At 47.7% G+C, this 22,206-nt stretch overlaps 1 protein-coding gene, 1 non-coding gene and 1 pseudogene across 2 annotated transcripts; all 3 read right to left on the reverse strand.

Annotated features, from left to right (window-relative positions):
* Window positions 1-10,429: 10,429 nt before the first annotated feature.
* LOC112584446 lies at window positions 10,430-11,159 on the reverse strand (annotated as a pseudogene).
* A 4,458-nt stretch (window positions 11,160-15,617) lies between these two features.
* Window positions 15,618-19,346, reverse strand: APOBEC3A (apolipoprotein B mRNA editing enzyme catalytic subunit 3A). Its single transcript, XM_045165241.1, has 4 exons — window positions 18,814-19,346; window positions 17,437-17,725; window positions 16,330-16,445; window positions 15,618-15,819 (listed from the first exon to the last, which is right to left on the reverse strand). The coding sequence occupies exons 1-4, from the start codon at window positions 18,949-18,951 to the stop codon at window positions 15,805-15,807; spliced, it is 558 nt and encodes a 185-aa protein (XP_045021176.1). The 5' UTR covers window positions 18,952-19,346; the 3' UTR covers window positions 15,618-15,804.
* Window positions 17,050-17,156, reverse strand: LOC112584783. Its single transcript, XR_003109187.1, has one exon. It is a non-coding gene; the product is annotated as a U6 spliceosomal RNA (small nuclear RNA).
* Window positions 19,347-22,206: the final 2,860 nt, after the last annotated feature.

Here is a 22,206-nt window from a genome sequence, read left to right on the forward strand (position 1 = left end):
GGCTCAGACAGTAAAGAATCCACCTGCAATGCAGGAGACCTGGGTTTGACCCCTGGGTTGGAAGATCCCCTGGAGAAGGGAAAGGCTACCCACTCTATTATTCTGGCCTGGAGAATTCCATGGACTGTATAATCTATGGGGTCAGAAAGAGTCAGACACAACTGAGCAACTTTCACTGACCCTCTCTTGGGGCTTCCCAGGTGGTGCCAGTAAAGAAGGAAGAATAAAGAAAGAATAAAGGTAAAGAATCTGCTTGCCAATGTAGGAGACACAAGAGACTTGGTTCGATCCCTGGGTCAGGAGGATATCCTGGAGTAGGAAATGGCAACCTGCTCCAGTATTCTTGCCTGGAAAATTCCACAGACAGAGGAGCCTGTCAGGCTACAGTCCAAGGGGCTGCAAAGAGTCAGACACACACACATACCTTCTCTTAGAGCTGCTCTTGGTGTATGGGTCTTACACAACATTTTTGTGACAATGTTTAATGCTCTGTTTTCAGAGACAGATTTCTAGTAATGGATAACAGCAAACACATGTATACTGCTTACAATGGGTCAGGCACTCTTCATAATATGTGTAGCTATAAATATAAACAAAGGCATTTAAGCCTCATAGCCACCTATGAAGAAGTTCTATTACTGTCTCCATTTTACAAGACAGGACTGAAGCACAGAAAGGACCCTTCTCCAGCAGATCTTCCCGACCCAGGAATCTCCTGCATTGCAGGTGGATTCTTTACCAGCTGAGCTACCAGGGAAGCAAGTAACTTGTCAAGTGTTATAATCCAGCAGGTGGTGGAGACAGGATTGGAACCCGGGCAGCTGACTCCAGCTACTCCCAATATTACCCTATTCTACTTGGTAGTAGCTACCAGCGTTCACACAAGAGTCCAACAGCCCCAAAATCAACACTGACGCTCCGTGAATATAAGATTCTATCTGATGTTCAGAGTCATTGAACTGGCGCTTTGAACTACTTCTATGACACAGCAAGGTCTCTTATAACTGCTGTGGAGTGAGGGGACCCTCATCTCTGTCTTACATTATTCTGTGTTTAGGAAGATTAGCAAATATTTTCGAGCAAGTCCATGGAACTTCATCTGTAATAGGAAAGCCAGTAGCAAGCTGGTCAAGTCAAATTTTACAGGAAGAAAGAGAGTGAAAGGAATAGGATTTCCCTTCAAGAGAGTAAACAAACACAGCGTTTTCATCTTGACCTTAGTGTAACCAAGCAGGATCCCCCAGCCCTCTCCCAGTGTCTTCCACCCACCTCTTTCTTGTCTGTAGAAAATCTTTAGCCTCCTAGGTCTTCCCTGAGTTCCAAAGAATAAATTTAATTGGAGAAGTGAGAAAATGCAGAAACAAAGGACAACAGTCAAGCAAGAGAAAATAATATAATAGTTTAGCCATTAAACAAAATCAAGGGCATTTAGAGTCTCCCCAAGGGCTATGGATAATATTCTGAGCCATGTCCTCTGAGCTGTTTTGCAGATACTGAAACCCCCAGCAAGTGGAAGAAGTTAACTGTATGTTGCCCATGAGCGTGTAGACCCCAGATCAACTGGAACCAGAAGGTGAATGATGTTGACTCCCAGTTACCTCACCACCTACCATTCAGAAGAATCTCCACGAGCTGATCACACACTTCATGACCCCTCCCTCACCCTGTCTCTGAAAAATTTTTCTTTGAAGGTCATCGGAGAGTTGGAGTGTTTTGAGCACTGGCTGTCTGGACTCCTTGCTTGGCATCTGCAATAAGCACTGCTCTTTCCTTCATCACAACCTGGCGTCAGTAGATTGGCTTCACTGACTGTGGGTTCGTGGACCCAAGTTTGCTTCAGTAACATCAGGAAAATACAAATTAGGACCACCATGAGAGCTTATCCCCATATAGGATTGGAAAGAATTGATGGGATTGGTTGTACAGACACATGAGCAATGTTCTGAGGGGAAAGAACACAGTCCTGATGAATCTAAGCTCAGGCATTCTCTGTTCTCCTTGGGCTCCTCATGGCCTCCTAAGCTCCGCCACGGCGACTGTGCCCCTAGCCAATGTCCATCAATTGCATAGATGATGAAGAACCTGGTGGGATTCTCTCCAGCAATGAAAACTGATGGTAAGCAGAGTGGATGAACCTCAAACATAATTGAGTGACAGAAGCCAGACTCCAAAGGTTCTGGGGGGGAGTGTGTTTATACAAAGCACCGAAAGAAGACGAGTTAGATAGTGAAGGACAGGGAAGCCTGGTGTGCTACTGTCTATGGGGGTCGCAAAGGGTTGGACGTGACTTAGTGACTGAATAACACCAACAGATGGTGCTGTGAGCGGTGCAGAGTTTGCAGGCCGGGGTCTGCAGCCTTGGCGTCATCTCTGCACCCAGCGCGCCCAGCCCACCGTGGCTCTGGGGGCGACGGGCGGCCGCCATGAGGCCCCTCTCTGCTGTTGAGTGTGTACATTCACAGACAAGCATGAATGGGTAACAACTGAAAACCGTGTTGGAACAGGGGGAATCAGCAATTTTGCACAGGAAGATTTGAGAGTTGTTTTTTTTTTTTTTTTTTTTTTTTTTTTTACTGTAGTCTGCTTGAAGTTGAGACCAAATTGGAATTGGACAAACAAGAGGAATTCGGTGCTTTGACAAGTGTGAAAGCTGCTAGTGAACTCTGTTCTCCTCTTGCAGGAGAAGTAACTGAAATGAATGAAACTCTAGCAGAAAATCCAGGACTTGTCAACAGATCTTGGTATGAAGATGGTTGGCTGATCAAGATGATGCTCAATAACCCTTCAGAACTAGATGAAATAATGAGTAAAGAAGCATATGGGAAATTCATAAAAATCTATTGAGAAGTGAAAGTGGAACTCTTAAACTAGTTTGGAACAAAAACAAACAAACAGCAAAATGAGATGAACTAACTTGTGTTAGAAATCAGGAGAGTGGTTATCCTCAGGGAGACAAGGAGAGAGAGTAAGATGGGACAGAGGGGGGCCCCCAAGGCGGCTGGACTTTTCTTTTATGATCTACCTGGGGCATTCATTTGGGGAAACTGTATGTCACACTGTAATGAGAAATCTCCTTACAATCCCACATTTCAGAAATAATGCATGATATTATAGCACAATCCATCACATACTGATTGGTTCAAGACTGAGAAAGGAGTACGACAGGGCTGTCTGCCGTCACCTTGTTTGTTTCATCTACAGAGCACGTCATGAGAACTACCGGGCTGGAGGAGTTACAAGCCAGAATCAAGACAGGCAGGAGAAAACATCAACAGCCTCAGATATGTGGATGACATCACTCTAATGGCAGGAAGTGAAGAGGAACTAAACAGCCTCTTGTTGAGGGTGAAGGAGGAGAGTCAAAGAGCCAGCTTAAGATTAAACATTAAAAAAGCTAAGATCATGGCATCTGGCTCTATTACTTCATGCAAATAGAAGGGGGAAAGGTGGAAATAGAAATTTTTTTTCTTGGGCTCCAAAAATCACTGCAGATGGTGACTGCAGCCATGAAATCAGAAGACAGTTTGCTTCTTAGAGGGAAAGCTATGACAAACCTAGACCGTGTGCTGAAAAGCAGAGACATCACTCTGTTGACAAAGGTCCATGTAGTCAAGGATCTGGTCTTCCCAGTGGTCATGTACGGCTTTGAGAGTTGGACCATAAAGAAGGCAGAACGCCAAAGAATTGATGCCTTCGGACTGTGGTGTTGGAGAAGACTCCTGAAAGTCCCTTGGACTGCAAGGAGATCAAACCAGTCAATCTTAAGGGAGATCAACCCTGAATATTCACTGGAAGGACACATGCTGACGCTGAAGCTCCAGTCATCTGATGTGAACAGATGACACATTGGTAAAGTCATCTGATGTGAACAGATGACACATTGGTGAAGTCCCCAATGCTGGGAAAGATTGAGGGCAGAAGGAGAAGAGGGCGTCAGAGGATGAGATGGCTGGATGGCATCACTGATGCAAGGAACATAAACCTTGGCATGTTTCAGTCCATAGGGTCGCAAAGAGTTGGATATGACTCAACAACATGGACTGTTCAGTTGGGCAACTGAACACCAACAGCAACAACATTATAACATGGTAGATGCATGCAGACCACTATAGATGAGTTTGCATGCACATCTGTCCTTCGTTCATGGAGTAAGGTCTGAACAGGCACACTCAGACATACCACAGCATGTGTCTGGAGAGGTTGGGTAGGGTAAGCACTGGGAATGGAGGAAGGACATTTTCTTTCTAATTCTCTTGATCATAAGTTGTTTGAGGGAGTTCCCTTGTGGTCCAGTGGCTGAGACTCCGTGCTCCCAATGCAAGAGGTCCGAGGTTCAATCCTTGCTCAGGGAACTAGATCCCACATGCTGCAACTAAAGATCCCATGCGCTACAACTAAGACCAGGCACAGCCAAGTAAATAAGTAGATAAAAATAAATATAAAAAATAAGTGCTTGAGTGTTTTACTAGAAACCTATAATTTGGTTTATCTGTATAAAGTATTTTTTTAATACACAAGAATTGTTGTTGTTGTTCAGTCATTAAGTTGTTTCCAACTCTTTGCAACCCTATGGGTTGGGATGATCCCTTGGAGGAGGGCATGGCAACCTATTCCAGTATTCTTGCCTGGAGAATCCCATGGCAGAGGAGCCTGGCAAGCTACAGTCCATGGTGTTGCCAAGAGTAGGACATGACTGAGCAACTAAACGACAAAAACATGTGACCACATCTCATCCTTTGCTGTCTGTCACTGGGGTCATGGTCGCCCCAGAGACCCAGGGCTGCCCTCTCTGTGCGATGGCCTCTCCCACTGACTCTCTGGCCTCCTGTTCACTGGGTTTCCCCCCTGCCCACCCTACAGGCACCTCTGTCCCTACAGGTCCCCCTGGACCTCTCCTCTTTTAGGGGACAGTGGTCAGCCGACCTGGGGCTCTAACTGGGTGAATGCTGAGCCCAGGTGTGTAAGGTCTAGCCTTTATTCAGAGTGATGGAATCGCAGTAACATGGGGACTTTGTTCCAGGATCATGGCTGGACCTGGTTTGGGGCTGATCTCCTCTCAGCCTGTGGGTTGACTCCTATTCTTCACCTGACCAGGGACAACCCCAGACACAGAGGAGCCAGGAGACGGTGATCCCACAGGGCCCTCTTATGCTTTCCTGCTGGGAGAGGCGCTCCAAGATTTTCATAGGAAAGTGTGTCTAAATGCACCAAAAGCTCGATGTCCAGCTCTTAGGAAATTTCCTAGCCCCAGTTGTCCAAAATGCCAGAGATTTATGAAACTCAGTGTCACTGCCTTATTGACAATACTGAAAATTTGCAAACTACCTAAATGCACTCTGCTGGGGGATTGCTCGGATCAAACAAATCAGGAAATACCCAGATATAGAACAACATACGGCCTTTTGAGTAATGATGCATTCATTTCTCTATTTCATTGTTATGCATGTATAATGAATCTTTATGACTTGAGGAAGTGTTTATGATGTGCTCTGAAGGAAAAGCAGGGCCAACTTGAGGGCGCTGTATGGCATCAAGTGCAGCGCAGTTCATGACCTGGAGGCCTGCCCTGTTCCCAGGGCTGTGTCTGTCCTCACCCATTTAATCCTTTTTCTATCCTGTACTTACTGCGGAGGCACAAAAAGGGTTAGTCACTCAGCGGAGGTTACGCAGGTAGGAGGAAGAGTTGCCAGGAGGTGAAACCCAGAAATCTGTACCCACAGATCATGGCTACAGTCTGTCTTCTTTCTTGTGAACATATTGGGCAGAAAAAAAAAAGCAGGCAGAAGAAATATGAGACTGTTCCTAGACTTACTTCTGAGCTAGAAGTCAAGCATGATTATTTTTCCTGAATCTAAAGAGTTGAAGGGAGATGGGGGTGGGGGAGAGCCCTGATGTGCTGTTTCCTGTCTATTTCTTAAGTGGGGGAGTGAAGGGAATGCTTGGTGATCACATAGTATCATATTTAAGTCTTACAAAGAAAAGAATATCTGCATTGAACATGTAATTAAACTTATTTAAAATATTGAGACTTTCCTAGTGGACCACTGGTTAAGATTTTGCCTTCCAATGCAGGGGCTGCAGGTTCAATCCCTGGTCTGGAAGCTAAGATTCTATATGCCTCAGGGCCAAAGAAACAAAACATGAAAGGGAAGCAAAACTGTAACAAATTCAATAAAGACTTTAAAAAAATAATCCACATCAAAAAAAAAAAAAATCTCTAACAACAACCAAAAAAAAAAAAAAATTTAGTGGTGCACTTACACTTTGTAACAGGAGTGATTTTGATTGTAGATCTGGAAACATTTTCTCTGTGACATTAAAGGACAAGTTGACTTCCTTTCTGAAAAGTAATAGTTTCCTGATAGGAAACTGCATAACCACTTCTTCCTCTACCAGGAAGCTTTTTTTTTTTTAATTGTATCTAGATTAGGAGTTTGCTTATAAAATTGTGTAAACCTTTACATTAAAAAAAAAATCTTGGCTATTAATTTCAGACCTTCTTCAATCATCCCAGGCAAAGGGTTCAAGGACCACGTGGATGAGAGGTGCTGACTGGTTCAGACTAGCTCTGCTTTGCGACCTCTAGCCCCAAGAGCCTCAGTTTCCTCACCTGTGCAGTGGAGGTAAGGGATTGATCTTCACTGCTGGGCTGGGCAGAGGTTTACGTGAACCCCTCACTCTGGTTCAGACATGAGGATGAAAATGTGGTGGACATTCAACACACAGTAAGTGTTGCTTATTTTCACATATTTCTGCTTCAGTTTAAGTCCTTAGTTTACAGCACAAAGGTGTCGTGGGGACCCGGGGTCACTTCCCAGGATGTGTGGCTGCGCACACTCAAGGGCCAAGAGCACCAAAGACAAAAACCAAAGGCAGAACATGGAGGAGGCGACGAGAGAGTCGAGGGTGACCGCAGGGTCCAGCCCAAGGGACTGCAGGCACCTAGCTGAACCGGGCCATTATATAGCAGGAGAATGAAAACCCGAGGACCTGGGTGACAGCTCTCAGGTATGGCTACTCTGACACCGTTCTTCTCTTTTTTCTTTAATTTGAAATTTAGTTTTAATAATATAAATGAGATTATATCTAATGGTATTGATGAAAATGACAATGAAAAATCCCAAAACAGCCTGGTGTGTTCATACATAGACCCAGTAACATCTGGATATATGTGTGAGTCACACCTGTTTCCTGCACATGGAGCCCTGTTGACCAAGGTGGGGGCACAACTGCTGGGAGTCTGGGACCCCCATCTAGAAGTTCTGGACTCCCAGATACAAGGGCACACTTGAAAAGTTAAATATCAAAGTGAAAAACAGCAGAGAGCCATCTAATTTGAACAAATGAGACATTCAAGCGACATTATTCAGAGATGAGAAATGAAAGTGTATTCTTGAGTAAATTTTATATGTGTATTATACTACAATTTTAAAAAGTATATTCTTTTTTAAAATATAGTTCTCTGTGCTATACAGTAAGATCTTGTTGTTGATCTATTTTAGATGCCGGAGTTTGGATCTGCTAATCCCAGACTCTTTATTTATTCCTCCCTCCCCCTTGCCCCCTTTGGTAACCATGTTTCTTTTCTGTGTCATTGAGTGTTTCTATTTTGAAAATTAGTTCATTTGTATCTTATTTTATATTCCACATATAGATGATCAGGTATGCTATTTGTCTTCCTCTGTCTGACTTACTTCACTTAGCATGATCATCTATAGGTGCATCCCGGAGAAGGCAATGGCACCCGACTCCAGTACCCTTGCCTGGAAAATCCCATGGATGGAGGAGCCTGGTAGGCTGCAGTCCATGGGGTCACGAAGAGTCGGACACGACTGAGCGACTTCCCTTTCACTTTTCACTTTCACGCATTGGAGAAGGAAATGGCAACCCACTCCAGTGTTCGTGCCTGGAGAATCCCAGGGACGGGGGAGCCTGGTGGGCTGCCGTCTATGGGGTCGCACAGAGTCGGACACGACTGAAGCGACTTAGCAGCAGGTGCATCCATGTTGCTGCAAGTGCTATTATTTCATTTCCTTCTATGGCTAAGTAGTGTGCATTATCCTTCTTTCTGTCCATTTAGGTCGTTTCCATGCCTTGGCTCTTGGAAATGGTCCATTTAGGTCGTTTCCACGCTTTGGCTATTGTAAATAGTGCTGCTCTGAACACTGGGGTGCATGTATCTAACCTGAGTTAGAGTTTTCTCCAGATATATGCCCAGGAGTGGGATTGCTGAATCATACGGTGGATCATATAGCTGGATCGTATCTCTTTTTAAGGAACCTCCACAGTAGCTGTGCCAATTCCCACCAACAGCATAGGAGGGGGCCCTTTTTTCCACACTCTCTCCAGTATTTATTGTTTCTATTTCTTCAATGATGGCCATTCTGACTGGTGTGAAATGATACCCTATTGCAGTTTTGATTTGTGTTTCTCTGATAATTAGCAATGTTGAGTATCTTTTCATGTTCCTTTTGGCCATTTGTGTGTCTTCTTTGGAGAAATGTCTATTTACGTCTTCTGCCCATTTTTTATTGGGTTGTTTGGGGTTTTTGTTGTTGCTGTTATTGAGTTGTATGAGCTGTTTATATGTTTTGGAAATTAAGCCTTTGTTGGTCCCCTCATTTGCAAATATTTTCTCACAGTCTGTAGGTTGTATTTTTATTTTGTTTATTATTTTCTTTCCTGTGCAAAAGTTTATAAGTTTGATGAGGTCCCATTTGCTTATTTTGGCAAAAGCAGAAACTTCTATTGTCTTGGGAGACTAACTTCAGAAAACATTGGTATGATTTATGTCAGAGAATGTCTTGCTTATGCTCTTTTCTGGAATTTCTGTTTCATGTCTTATGTTTAAGTTTTTAAGCCATTTAAAATTTTTGTGTGTGTGGAGTGTGAGTGTTCTAACTTCAGTGATTTACATGCCACTGTCCAGCTTTCCCAACACCACTTGCTGAAGAGACTTTTTCTCCATTGTTTATTCTTGCCTCCTTTGTCAAAGATTAATTGACCATAAGTGTGTGGGTTCATTTCCGGCTCTCTATTCTGTTCCATAGCTCTATATGTCTGTTTCTGTGCCAGCACCATGCTGTTTTGATTCCTGTAGCTTTGTAGTCTTATCTGAAGTCTGGGAGAGTTATGCCTCCAGCTTTGTTCTTTTTCTTCTGGATTCCTTTGGCAATTCTGGGTCTTTAGTGATTCCATATACACCTTAGGATTATTTATTCTAGTTCTGTAAAGAATGCCATCAGTAATTTGAAAGGGATCACAAAAGTATATTCTTCAAATGATATACAGCGTGCCTAGTGCCAGTCAAACAGCTGACTGTCCAGATAGTGTAGGGAGAGCATGCTGGACATCTAATAATATAGAAGAAAAACATTTTAGCTACAAATGAATGAGAGCTAAGTACCCTCCAGGAACTGGCAGCTCCCAATTGGCCATCAGGTTCAGTACAAATTTCCCATCAGTATCCATTCAAAGGCTTGGCGTTAATGAGGTTGGGATGGGATTCACATCCAGCTTGGAATTCACCTTCCTTTGCACCAACAACCCAAGATGAACTTTACCGACACATTAATTTTTTTTAATAACAGTGTCTATTTTTTCAAAGATTTATTTGTTTATGTCATTTCTTTCTTTATGGCTGCGCTAGCTCTTCATTATTGTGCATGAAGTTGCAGTTCACTTCTCCAGTTGCAGTGAGCAGGGGCTACTCTCTAGCTGTGGTGCACAGGCTTCTCATTATGGCGGCTTCTCTTGCTGTGGAGCAAGGGCTCTAGGGTGTTCAGGCTTCAGTAGTTGTGGCGGACATGCTTCGTTGTCCTGCAGCACAAGGAATCTTCCCAGATCAGGGGTCGAACGTATGTCCCCTGCATTGGCAGGTGGCTTCTTTACCACTGAGCCACCAGGAAAGCCCCAAGACATGCAAATTCTTAACCTGAGCCTCTTGCAGACCAGGAGAAAGGCCAGGAGCTAGATTATTTCAGCCATGGTTCCTTGGGGCTTTCTGATCACCTGTTTCACCCAGAGCATGGGGAGGGACATCTCCCTGTCACAGGGTGATGTCCAAGTTCAAGCTCCCTTCCCAGTGGTCTCATGGTTGGACCCTTGCTGGGCTTACGGGCACATGAGGCCCATCAGATTTTTGGCTGTATCACCCTCCATCACATGCTTTCTAAATCTAACTTCTTTCTTTTACTATTTTTACCTAAGTAGTAGATTTTCTAGTCCAAAAAGCGGCAAAAGCAATATTGTGTTTTTCTGTGGACTTCTATTAAATGTGCATATTACTTTAGTCTTATTCATTTCTATTTGTTCACATAAACTGCACATTTATTAGCACTGGTGCTGCAACACAGCGCTTCCAGTGAACATGCAGAGCTGCATGGAGGTGACCGGACAGGTGAGGTGCAGACTTGGGAACCGCGGTTCCTTACGTCTTCCACTCATTCTTGTCATAGTCCCACTTGGCCGAGAAGCCCTGGATGGGGGCCACCTTCACATCAAGCATCCTCCTGGTCTGCTTGGCCACCCACTCCTCTTCAAAGGTGTGCGGGATGGGGCCGTACACATAGTGCTTCTCCCAGGTGAGGAGCGCGGTGAAGCCGACGAAGAACGTGGCCACGCCCACCACTGTCTGGCACCTGTTGTGCTCCTGCTCATCTCAGCGAAGCTCTCCTTGAACTTAAGGTCGTGCAGTTCAACTTTCTCATCGATGGAGAGGCTGCTCCAGGAAGCCTTCTCCTTCTGCTTCAAGGCCTTCTGGCTGGCAGACAGGTTCTTGACGTGGGCCACGTCGGGCAAGGGGTAGTCACGCAGGTCCACATAACTCGGGAGAGCATAAACTTCACTCTTTACAACATTTCCATGGGCCCGAAAACACACCGAGGTGGAAACTGCATGCCTGCCAATCAGGCTAAATACTCTGGTCGCCAACATTCTGCCGCCACCGACCAGCCGCTGCCCACCATGCCTGCCGCGACCGCCCTCTCTGATTCATTTCTTATTAAATTTATTACAAAGCATTTTCTACAGGTTTTGTCCCTGCTGCGAATGAAATTAGAAGATATTCTTGTAAGGACACACACCATGACAAAATCAAAATGACACGGAAACAACAAACCCAGAGCAAATGTCATCATTCTTGTCAACTCCAGGCCTGCCAGACACCACAGCTTTCAGCCTCCTCTCTAACTTCCATCATTTCCTTACGGTTACATGATGTGCTTGTGCTTCTGCGTCTTGATCCATCATCTTTTGACATCAGTTCTGATTGGGGAGAATATACATGGCTCCATCTTCCCATCACTCTTCTCTGCCTTGGAAGTGATATCACTTCCAAGACCCTCAACTCATCCCCACCTTCAGCTTTAACTCCCTTTTTCATTCTGCCAACCATGAATATCTCCCTTGGCTCCCATGTTTATAAAAGGAGGACTCAACTTCCCCCACGTTTCTCCCTGCCAGGCCACCTGCCCTGAGGCTCCAGATTTTCATTTTACACTTCAGAGCAAATATTCTGCTGTTTAAACACCCACCACTTCCTTCAGTGTACAGCGGAATATTACTCAGCCAGAAAAAGGAATGAAATTGTACCGTCTACAGTGATGTGAGCGGACCTAGAATCTGTTATACAGAGTGAAGTAAGTCAGAAAGAGAAAAACAAATATCTTATATTAACAAATATATACAGAATCTAGAAAAAGGGTACAAGTGAACCTCTTTGCAGGACAGGAATGAGACACAGACGTAGAGAATGACATGTGGACACAGTGGGGAAGGGGGACGGGGCAAACTGGGAGAGTAACATTGACTTGTATGACATCTGTGTGTGCGATAGATAGCTGGTGGAAAAGCGCTGTGTGGCACAGGGAGCTCAGTGCTGTGCTCTGTGATAACCTAGATGGGTGGGATGGGGGTAGGTGGGTGAGAGGGAGGCTCAAGAGGAAAGGGATATATGCATACATACATCTGATTCACTTTGTTACACAGCAGAAACTAGCACAACTTTATAAAGCAATTATACTCCAGTAGTAACATTAAAAAAAAGGTATGCAAATATTTGCTGCTGAATGAACAGTTATCCTTCCTTCCACAGTGTTGCAGTGTTGCTTGTGCAATGACGCTTGTGCATCTCAAAGGAAAGTCCCTTAGTGTCACATTCAAAGGATTGCCCCCTTTTGATATTCCACAACCAGGCAGGAGGCATGCCCTTGTTAACTGGCATCTTGTTTGGAGCCTGTCAGCAACCATCGTGCGGGAAGGGTGGGGTGCTCCAGGGAGCTCATGGGAGGGAAGTCTGGAGCCAAAGGACCCCCAGCGAGGGTACAGGACCCACTCAGCCCAAGCGGGGCTGCGAAACAGAATGGGAGTTCCTGTAAATGTCTCCTGCATGAAAAGAGCAGCCAGGGCTTCCCTGGGGGCTCAGTGGTAAAGAATCCGACTGCCAATGAAGGAGATTCAAGACTGATTTCTAGACCGGGAAGATCCCTCAGATGCAGAACCACTAAGCCTGGGCACCACAACTACTGAACCTGTGCTCTAGAGCCTGGAAGCCACAACTACTGAGCCCATGAGCTGCAACTACTAAAACCCAAGCCCCCTAGAACCTGTGCTCCTCAATAAGATAAGCCACCGTGATAAGTCCGCACGCTGCAACCAGAGAGTAGCCCCCACTTGCTGCAACTAGAGAAAAAGCCCTTGCGGCAATGAAGACCCAGCACAGCCAAAAATAAAAAGAGCAGCCAGATTTAGCAAACAAAAATATAGGACCCCAGTGAAATGTGAATACGTTTTTGGTTAAGTAAATTCCAAATTATTTATCGTTCATCTGAAATTCAAAGTAAACCGGTGTGCGGTCAGCCACCGGCAGTCCTCTGATACAGTGCTGCGTCTGGCTCCTCGGACACAACACAGAGCCTCGCACCTTCACGGGGGTCCAGGGTGATTAAGAGACCACTCCTCCAGCTCCCTAGGTGACAAATGGTCCTGTCCCCTCACTCCAGGCCTCCTCCAGGCCTCAGCCCTGCCCCTCCTTCGCTCTCTCCCCAGGTGTCCCCAGGGATTGGGTCCTGTCTCAGTCCCTCCCCTGTGCTCTGAAGTCTCCCACGTGCGCTCTCAGGTCTGACCAGGTCAACTCCAGACTCTGGCCCTGGAAACCCCGGCTTTGCTTGCAGCCTTCTTCAGCCTCCCTGTGAGTATCCTGATATAACTCACAGTCCTTAGGAAGGTCTCTCAGGGGTGGCTGGGGATTGGCAGGGACCCAGGTGTGAATGTGGCCTCTACCTACCTGTGAGACCTTGGGAAGAGGGAAAGAGGACTTTGCTTCATAGCCAAGTGGTGCTAAGCAGTAATTCCCTGAGATTTGGTAAAGCCAGGATGAGCTTGGGTGTGAAAAGGGCTTGGTCCAAGCTGGGAGACATGGTGAGTTTAAAACCAAAGGTGGGTGTTGAAGACAAGTGAAAGGGGCCCCCTCTTGGTCCATCTTCCCTCCCGTGGGCATGAGTCCATCGTCTCTGGGGACTTGCAGACTCCCTGACATGCCTGCAGCAGGAGAGGGAGGGGACACAGAAATAAGGGCATCAGCACAGAACATGGTTGGGACCCATGGGAAGAGGCCAGGCCCAGGATCAGCAGTGCAGGAGGAGCCCCCAGGGGCCAGAGAAGGAGTCCCCAGGAGGTAGGAGGTGAGGCCCCATCAGCAACGCTGAGAGGAGGGAACAGGCCTGGCCTGGGTCTGGGCCGTAATGACTCTGCTGCCAAGGCCCCAGATGCTGCTTGTGGCCCACGTCTCCCCTGGCACCTGCCTGCACATGGGGTGAGCCAGAGTGAGCTGGAGGACTGATGGTTTATTGTAGATCGAGTGATTTATTAAATGGGTGATCTCTCCCCCTTTTTTAAATAGTAACGTCATCATCTGTTGAGGAATAACTATGTCCACATCGTCCTAAGTACTTGACATTTAACTGCCCAGTGGCCCTCAGTCAGTCACTGTTATTCTCCATATATTACAGGTGAGGGACTCAAGAGCCAATCTTGTTCCCTCTGCAGCCCAAACTGGGTCAAGTGAAACACCAACAGAGTTTTTCCCACCGGCCCCCCTCACTGCAAGACACTGCTAGTGTCCATTAGAAGAAAGTATGGGCTCTGAAGTTCCGGGGTTTGTCCTATCTTCTTTCTCCCCCTCTGGAATGAGGTGTGAGGTCTGGAGTTAGGCAGCCATTCGAGACCCTGAGGAGACAAGTACTGAGAGCTGAGCTGAGGGAACAGCAATAGCGGGCCGGCATCACTCAGCAGCCAAGCGAGGCTGGACCAACCTACCCACCCCACATGGTTTGTTTTATGAAATGAGCCCTACTTTCAGCTTTTCCAGATGGCTCTGACCCTGTCCACCCTCCTTCATCCCAGCATCCTTTCCTCAGGCCCCTCGTCTTCCCATTGTTGGGTCTCAGCCCTGCTCCTCTCCTCACCTCTCCCCTCCCTTCTCCCTCCCAGGTTACCTTCCTCTACCTGTCCTTCCTTCCCTCAGATGCACCAGCCCTCCCTGATTTAGTCCCTTCCTCCCTTCTCAACCATCATCATCATCTGTCCCTCATTTTCTATCGCTTCAGGTCTCACACCGAATGGCTCTGCTCCCAGCTTCTTAGAGTCACATGTGTGTGTGAGGTTGTGACGCAGTTTGGGCCGCTTTGTGTGAGGTTGTGTGACACATTTGGGGCCCGTGACACTGAGCAGAAGTCTGAGAGGAGAGACCTGGGGAGACTGCTGTCTGGACGCCTTGTGCAAGGCTGACTCAGCTCAATTCAGTCCCCACAGAGTCAGCGGCAGGAGAGAAATCTAGTGCCTGAGACCGGTTCTGCTTGGGTCCATGTACTGTGCAGGGGCCAGTTCATCATCTGTGCACGACAGCCCCTCCCTCTGGCTTCCTCTCCAGGGCAGTAGAAGTAACAGTGGTGTGGGGACTGGAGTAATCCCTGGAGTTATCTAGCTGCAGATTTGAAAGCTCTCTTTCAATATTGAGATTTGTTCTTTCTCTTCTTTTATCCCATGGTCTGTCATTTCAAAAACAGTAATGCTACCAGTGTGATAGATTGTCGAGGGCTGCAGATTTTTGAATCCTAGGCTTCCCTCCTACAAGGGTTAGCTGATTTTAACTCATACCAGCAGGAATTAGTATGACCATTATACCTCCACTCCACCACGAATCAGATCCACTACAAAAGAAAAAGGCATTCACATCTTTGCAATTATTAATAAAGTTTTTAATTCATTAAAAAATTAAAAATTATTACAGGTGAGGAGCTCACTGGAGAATAACAGTGACTGACTGAGGGCTGTTGGGCAGTTAAACGTCAAGTACTTAGGACAATATTGACATAGTTATTCTTCAACAGATGATGATGTTACTATTTAAAAAGGGGGGAGAGATCGCCCATTTAATAAATCTGAATTTTAATAATTTTTAATAAAACTGAGTGAGAGATTCTTAATATTTCATTTTATTGCTTTGCATTTAAAATCAATTAAAATATTCATTTATCTAAAAATCGGAAACTATTCTGATAGTATTGAATAGAATCCTACTGACGTAGATTTGAAACAACATAGATTTGAATGAAAAGTAAATCTACTCAGATTTTTATTTAAAAAAAAATCTATTTCTTTTGAGTCATTTGCTTTTTGCTGGTCTGTTTGGATCAGTCTGGAGATAGTAGCAAATGGCATGTTTATACTTCTTGAAAGAAGGTGTTTTGTTCTGCTGTTGAATAGAGGTCTCCTGCCTTCTTTAGAGAGGCTGGCGTCCATCCTTCAGTTTTGCTGAGTCTAGGACGAAGCAGAGAATGAGACAGTCGGAAGATGAAACAAAAACAGAGAGGGGGTCTGGGGAGTGTCACAAAGATGGGGAAGGAAGGAGGGACACAAGCATGTGGGGAAGTAGAGGAAGTAGAGGGACCCCTCGGGAAAGGAAAGAAGGAATGGAGCCAGTGTCGCAGGAGGGAACAGATCACCCCAGAGGAGGCTCTAAAAAGAGGGGAAAGCCCAGGCAGGGACTCCCCTGGTGGCTTAAGAAATTGCCTTCCAAGGCAGGGGACATGGGTCCCACCCCTGGTCTGGGAATGAAGATCCCACGGGCCTCAGGGCAGTTAAGCCCAGAGAAGTATGCAGCCCGCCCTGGAGCCCTTGCTCTGCAACAAGAGAAGCCTGCGCAGGGAAACTAGAGAGAAGCCCCTGCATGCTGCAACGAAGGCCTTCTGTGGCCCAAACATAAAGGCCCAGGGAGAGAAGAGGAGAGGAGGGGGGAGGTCCAGGGAAGCAGCCGGGAGGAACCCTCACCTTGAGAATGGCCTGCAGTTTCGCACAGAGCGCCTGACTCTTTACATTTAGCCCCTCCCAGGGCTGAAAGGGTTTTCCCTTGTGGTCCACGAAGGTTTCCCAGCAGTGCTTAAAGTCTGAAATGGGATCAGGGAGAGAAAGGTGAGCTCCAGCCTGGGGACAGGCTTTCCTCGTCATCATTTCGCTGCCTGCTGTCTCTTTCCTTTCAGGGACTTAGCTTACCCCTCAAATTCTTTCTTCTTTAAAAAATGTTTTTATTTTAATTTTAATTGAAGGGTAATTGCTTTACAATGCTGTGATGGTTTCTGCCATACATCAACATGAATCAGCCATAGGTATACACATGTCCCCTCCCTCTTGACCTTTCCTCCCATCTCCCTCTCCAATCCCACCCTCCTCGGTTGTCACGGAGTCCTGGCTTTGGGTCCCTAGCGTCACACAGCAAGCTTCCAGCGGCTTTCTATTTTCCATATGGTAATGTACATGTTTCAATGCTACGGTCTCAAACCATCCCACCCTCTCCTTCCTCCTCTGTGTCCAAAATTCTGTCCTTTCCATCTGTGTCTCCTTTGCTGCCATGCAAACAGGTTCATCAGTACCATCTTTCTAGATTCCATGTATATGCGTTAATATATGATATTTGTTTTTCTCTTTCTGACTGGCTTCACTCTGTATAATAGGTTCTAGAACTTCGTCAGTATGTTCCTTTTCTCAGCTGAGGAGAATATGGAACGCTTCACGGGTCTGTGCATCCTCCTTGCCCGGGGGCCACGCTCCTCTTCTCTGTATTGTTCCAGTGTTAGCATATGTGCAGCCGAAGCAAGCCCTCAGATTCTTTCTCACTCCTGGAATCTGAGCCAGCCCGTTCTCCTTCTTTCTGGAAGCCCCCTAGTCCATTCATATTCACCCCCCAACCCTCTCCTCCTGAACCACCTCTGCCCCTCTGAACTCTCTCTTTCCATAGGCTCTTTTCAGAGCCTAGCCTCCCTTCTCAGGCAGCACACAAGGGCCTCTGCGCCACGGATTCCCACCCTGCCCAGCTCTTTCTAGCAACTTCCCACAGGCCTCTCCCTGCCACTGCCCCACCCCCAGGAGACACCTGCCGACCCTCAAAGGTCATGATGGTGATTCGGGCCCCAGCCGCTTGCAGTTCGCACAGTCCACTCTGATGGCACCCAAAGCGGTTGTGGGTATAGATGCGGGAGGCAAGGATGTGCAGGCTTATGTGGCGGTTCTCCTTCAGGAATGTAGTCAGTTTCTGGGCGCAATCGTAACAGGGGCTCCAGGAGATGAAACAGGTGAGCCTGTGGTGCTGATTCTGGTCCAGATTCCAAGAACGGATCTTTCCCAGGAAGCAGACCTCTGCATGGCAGGGTTCCTCCAGTTGATCCAAACCCTACAGAGAAGAGGAAGACAAGCGTCCTGTCCTTTGCTGTGTAGGGGTTAGCGCGGAGGGAAAGACCATGGAAGGAAGGCGGGTGAGGCGCTGGCCCCCAGCACGAAGTTACAGTGGGGGCAAGCCTCAGCACCCAGTGAAATGCTATTTCAATGCAGGATTTACACGATCCAAAGGAATGCCAAACCCCTTGAGAGACACCGTATCCCTATGGCTCTGCACAGCTCTGAAACTGATCAGTCTTCAGGCAGATGTTGCTGTTTCCTGCATCACAGAATTGCGTTAATTTTGACTTTTAAACTATTGAGTTTAAGTATGACTCATCTCGATTTCTGAGTTTGCTGGAGTCCCTCTTATCTTGTGCCCGTGATAGGGACTTCAGGCACTTCACCTAGTCCAGGTGTGCCGGGAGAGAGGAGGCCAGGGGAGCTCCAACACTGGCCTCCTGCCATGGAAGTGGGCATTTCCTCCCTAGAGCGATTCACTCTGCTCTCCAGCTCTTCCACGACCCTACCCCACTAACCCACGGGTGTGCCAAAACTTTTACAAGCTTCTACTCTGGGCATCATCCTGTGCTGAGCCCAGAGCATCCCTGGACTAAATACAGCTGGCAGCGGCGGGGTTGTGGGGATCAGTACCCTTGCCAGAATCTCTCAAGCAGTGGGCTGATGTCTTGCCCGGCTGCCCAAGCCTGTGGTGATTGAGAGAGGATCGGGCTCTCTGGCAAGAGCCTGCCCTGGGCAGAGTCAAGGGAAGAATCCGGCCCTTTGTCCCCATGTGTCATCCTCCGTCCCAACCCCTCCCCAGAGGCGGAGCAGGAGAGGAGTAACCAAGTCATGAAACTCTGGGGTGACACTGGACTGGAGGTACCAGGCCCTGGGTGGCTGTGACTGGCTTCTGACATGTGGCTCAAAGCTGTAAATCACATAGAGAGGGTCCCCACCTGATTCCAGGCAGAGCAGCGGCAGCAGCTACAGGGACCTTGTGAGAGAGCTTGTGGGACACCCCGTGTGCAACTGACAACCTTCTATCCTGAGTGTCCCACCACGGGGAGGGCCCACCTGCTGCGGGCGGGCTGGGTCGGTCACCTTGTTGTGCACAAAGCCCTTGTACTCGTCCAGAGGGATCGTAGCGTCACCGTCCAGCCTCTCCACCTTGTAGCACAGGTAGGTCTTGGAAGGCCATCCTTGATTGTTGAAGTTCCCAGTGAAGGTGTATTCGTCCATTATGTGTCTGAGGACAGAGGTGGGAGAGGCCAGAAGACATGGGGCTCCTTCTGGGACCGCCCAGGGCTCCCCTCTCTGCCACACCCCTTCCTCCTGCACCCCACATCTCTGCTGGAGCCACTAGACCTCCTTCTCTGACCCCTACTGGGGGCTCCCAGGGAAGTCAGGGTCTCTCTGCAGGAGCAATGCAGGGTTCTCAGAACCTCGATGATGACCCAATCCTCTGCCTGGAGTCCAACTGGACACGGCCTCTCCGTGCCACTCTGCCCCTGTCCTGGGTCCCCTGTCGTGTGGTATCCAGCCCCGCTCTGCTGGGCCCCATGAATCAACTTCTTTACCGACCCTGGCTCCGAGTCCTCTGATGGTATGCTCAGTCACAGCCTGTGGCCTCCTCCTTAAAGTTGTTCAAGCAGCAGGAGCCTTATATATCATCAGAGCGCCTGGAAGCTGTTGTGTCAGCAGAGTTGGGCCTCACCTCTTCCTGAAATTGGGCCACTCATGCCACCCATGAACTTCCCCACCCAAATGTCACACCCTCGTGGACAGCTTCAGTTTCCATTTCCCTGTTCTGATAAAGGCCTTACCTGGATGCCACCAGGACTGACCATGGACCAGTGCGGTCTGGGAGGGTGTCTGGGAGGTCATCTGGGAAGCAGCGGCCAATCAGGCAGGCATCGAGGGGACACTTCTGAGTAGGAGATGGCATCTGTACGAGGACCTGGGTTGCAGAGACCAGGCTGGGTCCCCAAGAATCTCCCCACCACCATGCCCCAGTTCTTGCCTTCCAGGGACGGAAGATGCTGTGATTCAAACCAAGCCCCGCTCTCGCATCCTCAGTGTCTCCTCCCATCACTCAACCCACTAAGTGCTCCTGGTTCCCCCACCTTCTCCCTCATAGGTTTCTGAGGGAGGGTCTCTGGTGCCTGAAACCTGGTGCTGGGGGCAGAGGGTGACCTGAGGAGTCTGGGGCTCCTGTTGCTAAGCCCTTGTGCCCTGGAGGACCCTCAGAAGACTGAGCCCCCAAATCTGCCCCACCCCTTCCCAGGTGGCTCCAGCAGCCAGAGTGCTAGGATCTCTCTGAGCTCAGCCCAGCATCAGTTGCCCCTCAAGGCTGGGCGGGAGCATCTCATGGGGAGACCAAGGCAGGGGTCCGTTGCAGAGAAGGCACCCGGTTCCCACATCCCCAGGGGAGGTCTCCTGGCCAGTGTAGCTCCTCATCCAGTAGCTCTGAGGTCTCTTCTTCTAGAATGTTCTCCAACACTGTCTCCTTCCTCACCCTCTATACCCCAGCCTGGCCAGGCACCCCTGGACCTTCTGTTCCCTGCTGAGGCCCGGCTGCCCCTCTCTAATGCAGACAAGCCAACCTAGCTTGTTTCCACATCTGGGGGGCAGGGGAAGAGGGGTCCATGTGCCAGTGACCGACCAGCACACAGCACAGGCAGCTGAGAGAATCCATGTTTGGTGAAGGTTGGAGGGATATCAGAGGTGGCAGCGTTTGACCTTCTCGCCAATGTTTTAAGTCTTGAGTCACCCGAGTCACAGAGAGAAGGGATAAGAGGATGAGGAGCTATCAACTCAGATCTGGGTGGGCCTCACCCCTCTCTTCTCCCCCTGCACCCCCCAGCACCCTCCCACATGCTCTCCCTGGAGTCCAAGGCCCTCGGGGCAGCAGAAGCCCCGGGACCAGTGCACCATCTCGCCATCTCCCTGAGGTCAGGGAGATGCTGGTTTGGTAAAGGCCTTAGTAGAACCTAGTGATGAACATCCGGGCCCAAAATAGCGCCCGACACCACTGGTGTGATGATGAGGGAGAAGGACAAGTGGGACCTCAAAATGAATGTTGTTGCTGTTCAGTCGCTCAGTCACGTCTGACTCTTTGTGACCCCCATGGACTGCAGCAACCAGTTCTCCTGTCCTTCACCATCTCCTGGAGTTTGCTCAGACTCATGTCCATTGAGTCAGTGATGCCATCCAACCATCTAATCCTCTGCCATCCCTTTCTCCTCCCGCCTTCAATCTTTCCCAGCATCAGGGTCTTTTCCAATGAGGAGGCTCTTGGCATCAGATGGCCCAAAGTACTGGAGCTTCAGCTTCAGCATCAGTCCTTCCAATGAATAGTCAGAGTAGTTGATTTCCTTTAGGATTGACTGGTTTGATCTCCTTGATGTCCAAGGGACTCTCAAGAGCCTTCTCCAGCACCACAATTTTGAAAGCATCAATTCTTCATTGCTCAACCTTCTTTATGGTCCAACTCTCACAACCATACATGACTCCTGGGAAGACCATAGCTTTAACTATATGTACCTTTGTTGGTAAAGTGTGGTCTCCACTTTTTAATACACTTTCTAGGTTTGTCATAGCTTTTCTTCCAGGAAGCAAGCATCTTTTTATTTCATGGTGGCAGTCACCATCCACAGTGATTTTGGAGCCCCCACCCCCCAAGAATAAAATCTGTCACTGTTTCCCCTTTTATTTGCCATGAAGTTATGGGACCAGTTGCCATGATTTTAGTTTTCTGTATGTTGAGTGTTAAGCCACTTTTTTCACTCTCTTCTTTCAACAGGAAGCTCTTCAGTTCCTCTTTACCTTCTGCCATTAGGGTGGTGTCATTTGCATATCCCAGCCTGGCATTTCACATGATATACTCTGCATATGAGTTAAATAAGGAGGATGGCAATATACAGCCTTGAAGTACTCTTTTCCCAGTTTTGAACCAGTATGTTGTTCCATGTCCAGTTCTAACTGTTGTTTCTTGACCCACATACAGGTTTCTCAGGATACAAGTAAGGTGGTCTGGTATTTCCATCCCTTTAAGAATTTTCCAGTTTGTTGTGATCCACATAAAGTCTTTAGCACAGTCAGTGAAGTGGAAGTAGATATTTTTCTGGAATTCCCTTGCTTTCTCCATGATCCAACAAAATGTTGGCAATTTGATCTCTGGTTCCTCTGCCTTTTCTAAAACCAGCTTGAACATCTGGAAGTTCTTGGTTCACATACTGTTGAAGCCTAGCTTGAAGGATTTTGACCATAACTTTATTAGCATGTGAAATGAGTGCTGTTGTCCAGAGTTTGAACATTCTTTGGCACTACCCTTCTCTGGGATTGTAATGAAAACACCTTTTCCAGTCCTGTGGCCACTGCTCTGTTTTCCAAATTTGCTGTCATGTTGAGTGCAGAACTTTAACAGCATCATCTTTTTAGGATTCTAAATAATTCAGCTGGAATTCATTCACTTCCTTTAGCTTTGTTTGTAGT

This window comes from Bubalus bubalis, chromosome 4 (assembly GCF_019923935.1).
Source record: "Bubalus bubalis isolate 160015118507 breed Murrah chromosome 4, NDDB_SH_1, whole genome shotgun sequence".
In the NCBI taxonomy this organism is placed as follows: domain Eukaryota; kingdom Metazoa; phylum Chordata; class Mammalia; order Artiodactyla; family Bovidae; genus Bubalus; species Bubalus bubalis.

What these genes read in the sequence shown, in the direction of transcription:
- APOBEC3A (XM_045165241.1), bottom strand. Translation starts at nt 18,951, where the DNA reads ATGGACGAATACACCTTCACTGGGAACTTCAACAATCAAGGATGGCCT. An exon ending in AGGGCTTTGTGCACAACAAG is followed by an intron (nt 17,726 to 18,813) that starts GTGACCGACCCA and finishes TCTTCTCTGTAG; the next exon opens with GGTTTGGATCAACTGGAGGA. An exon ending in CACCATCATGACCTTTGAGG is followed by an intron (nt 16,446 to 17,436) that starts GTCGGCAGGTGT and finishes ATCCCATTTCAG; the next exon opens with ACTTTAAGCACTGCTGGGAA.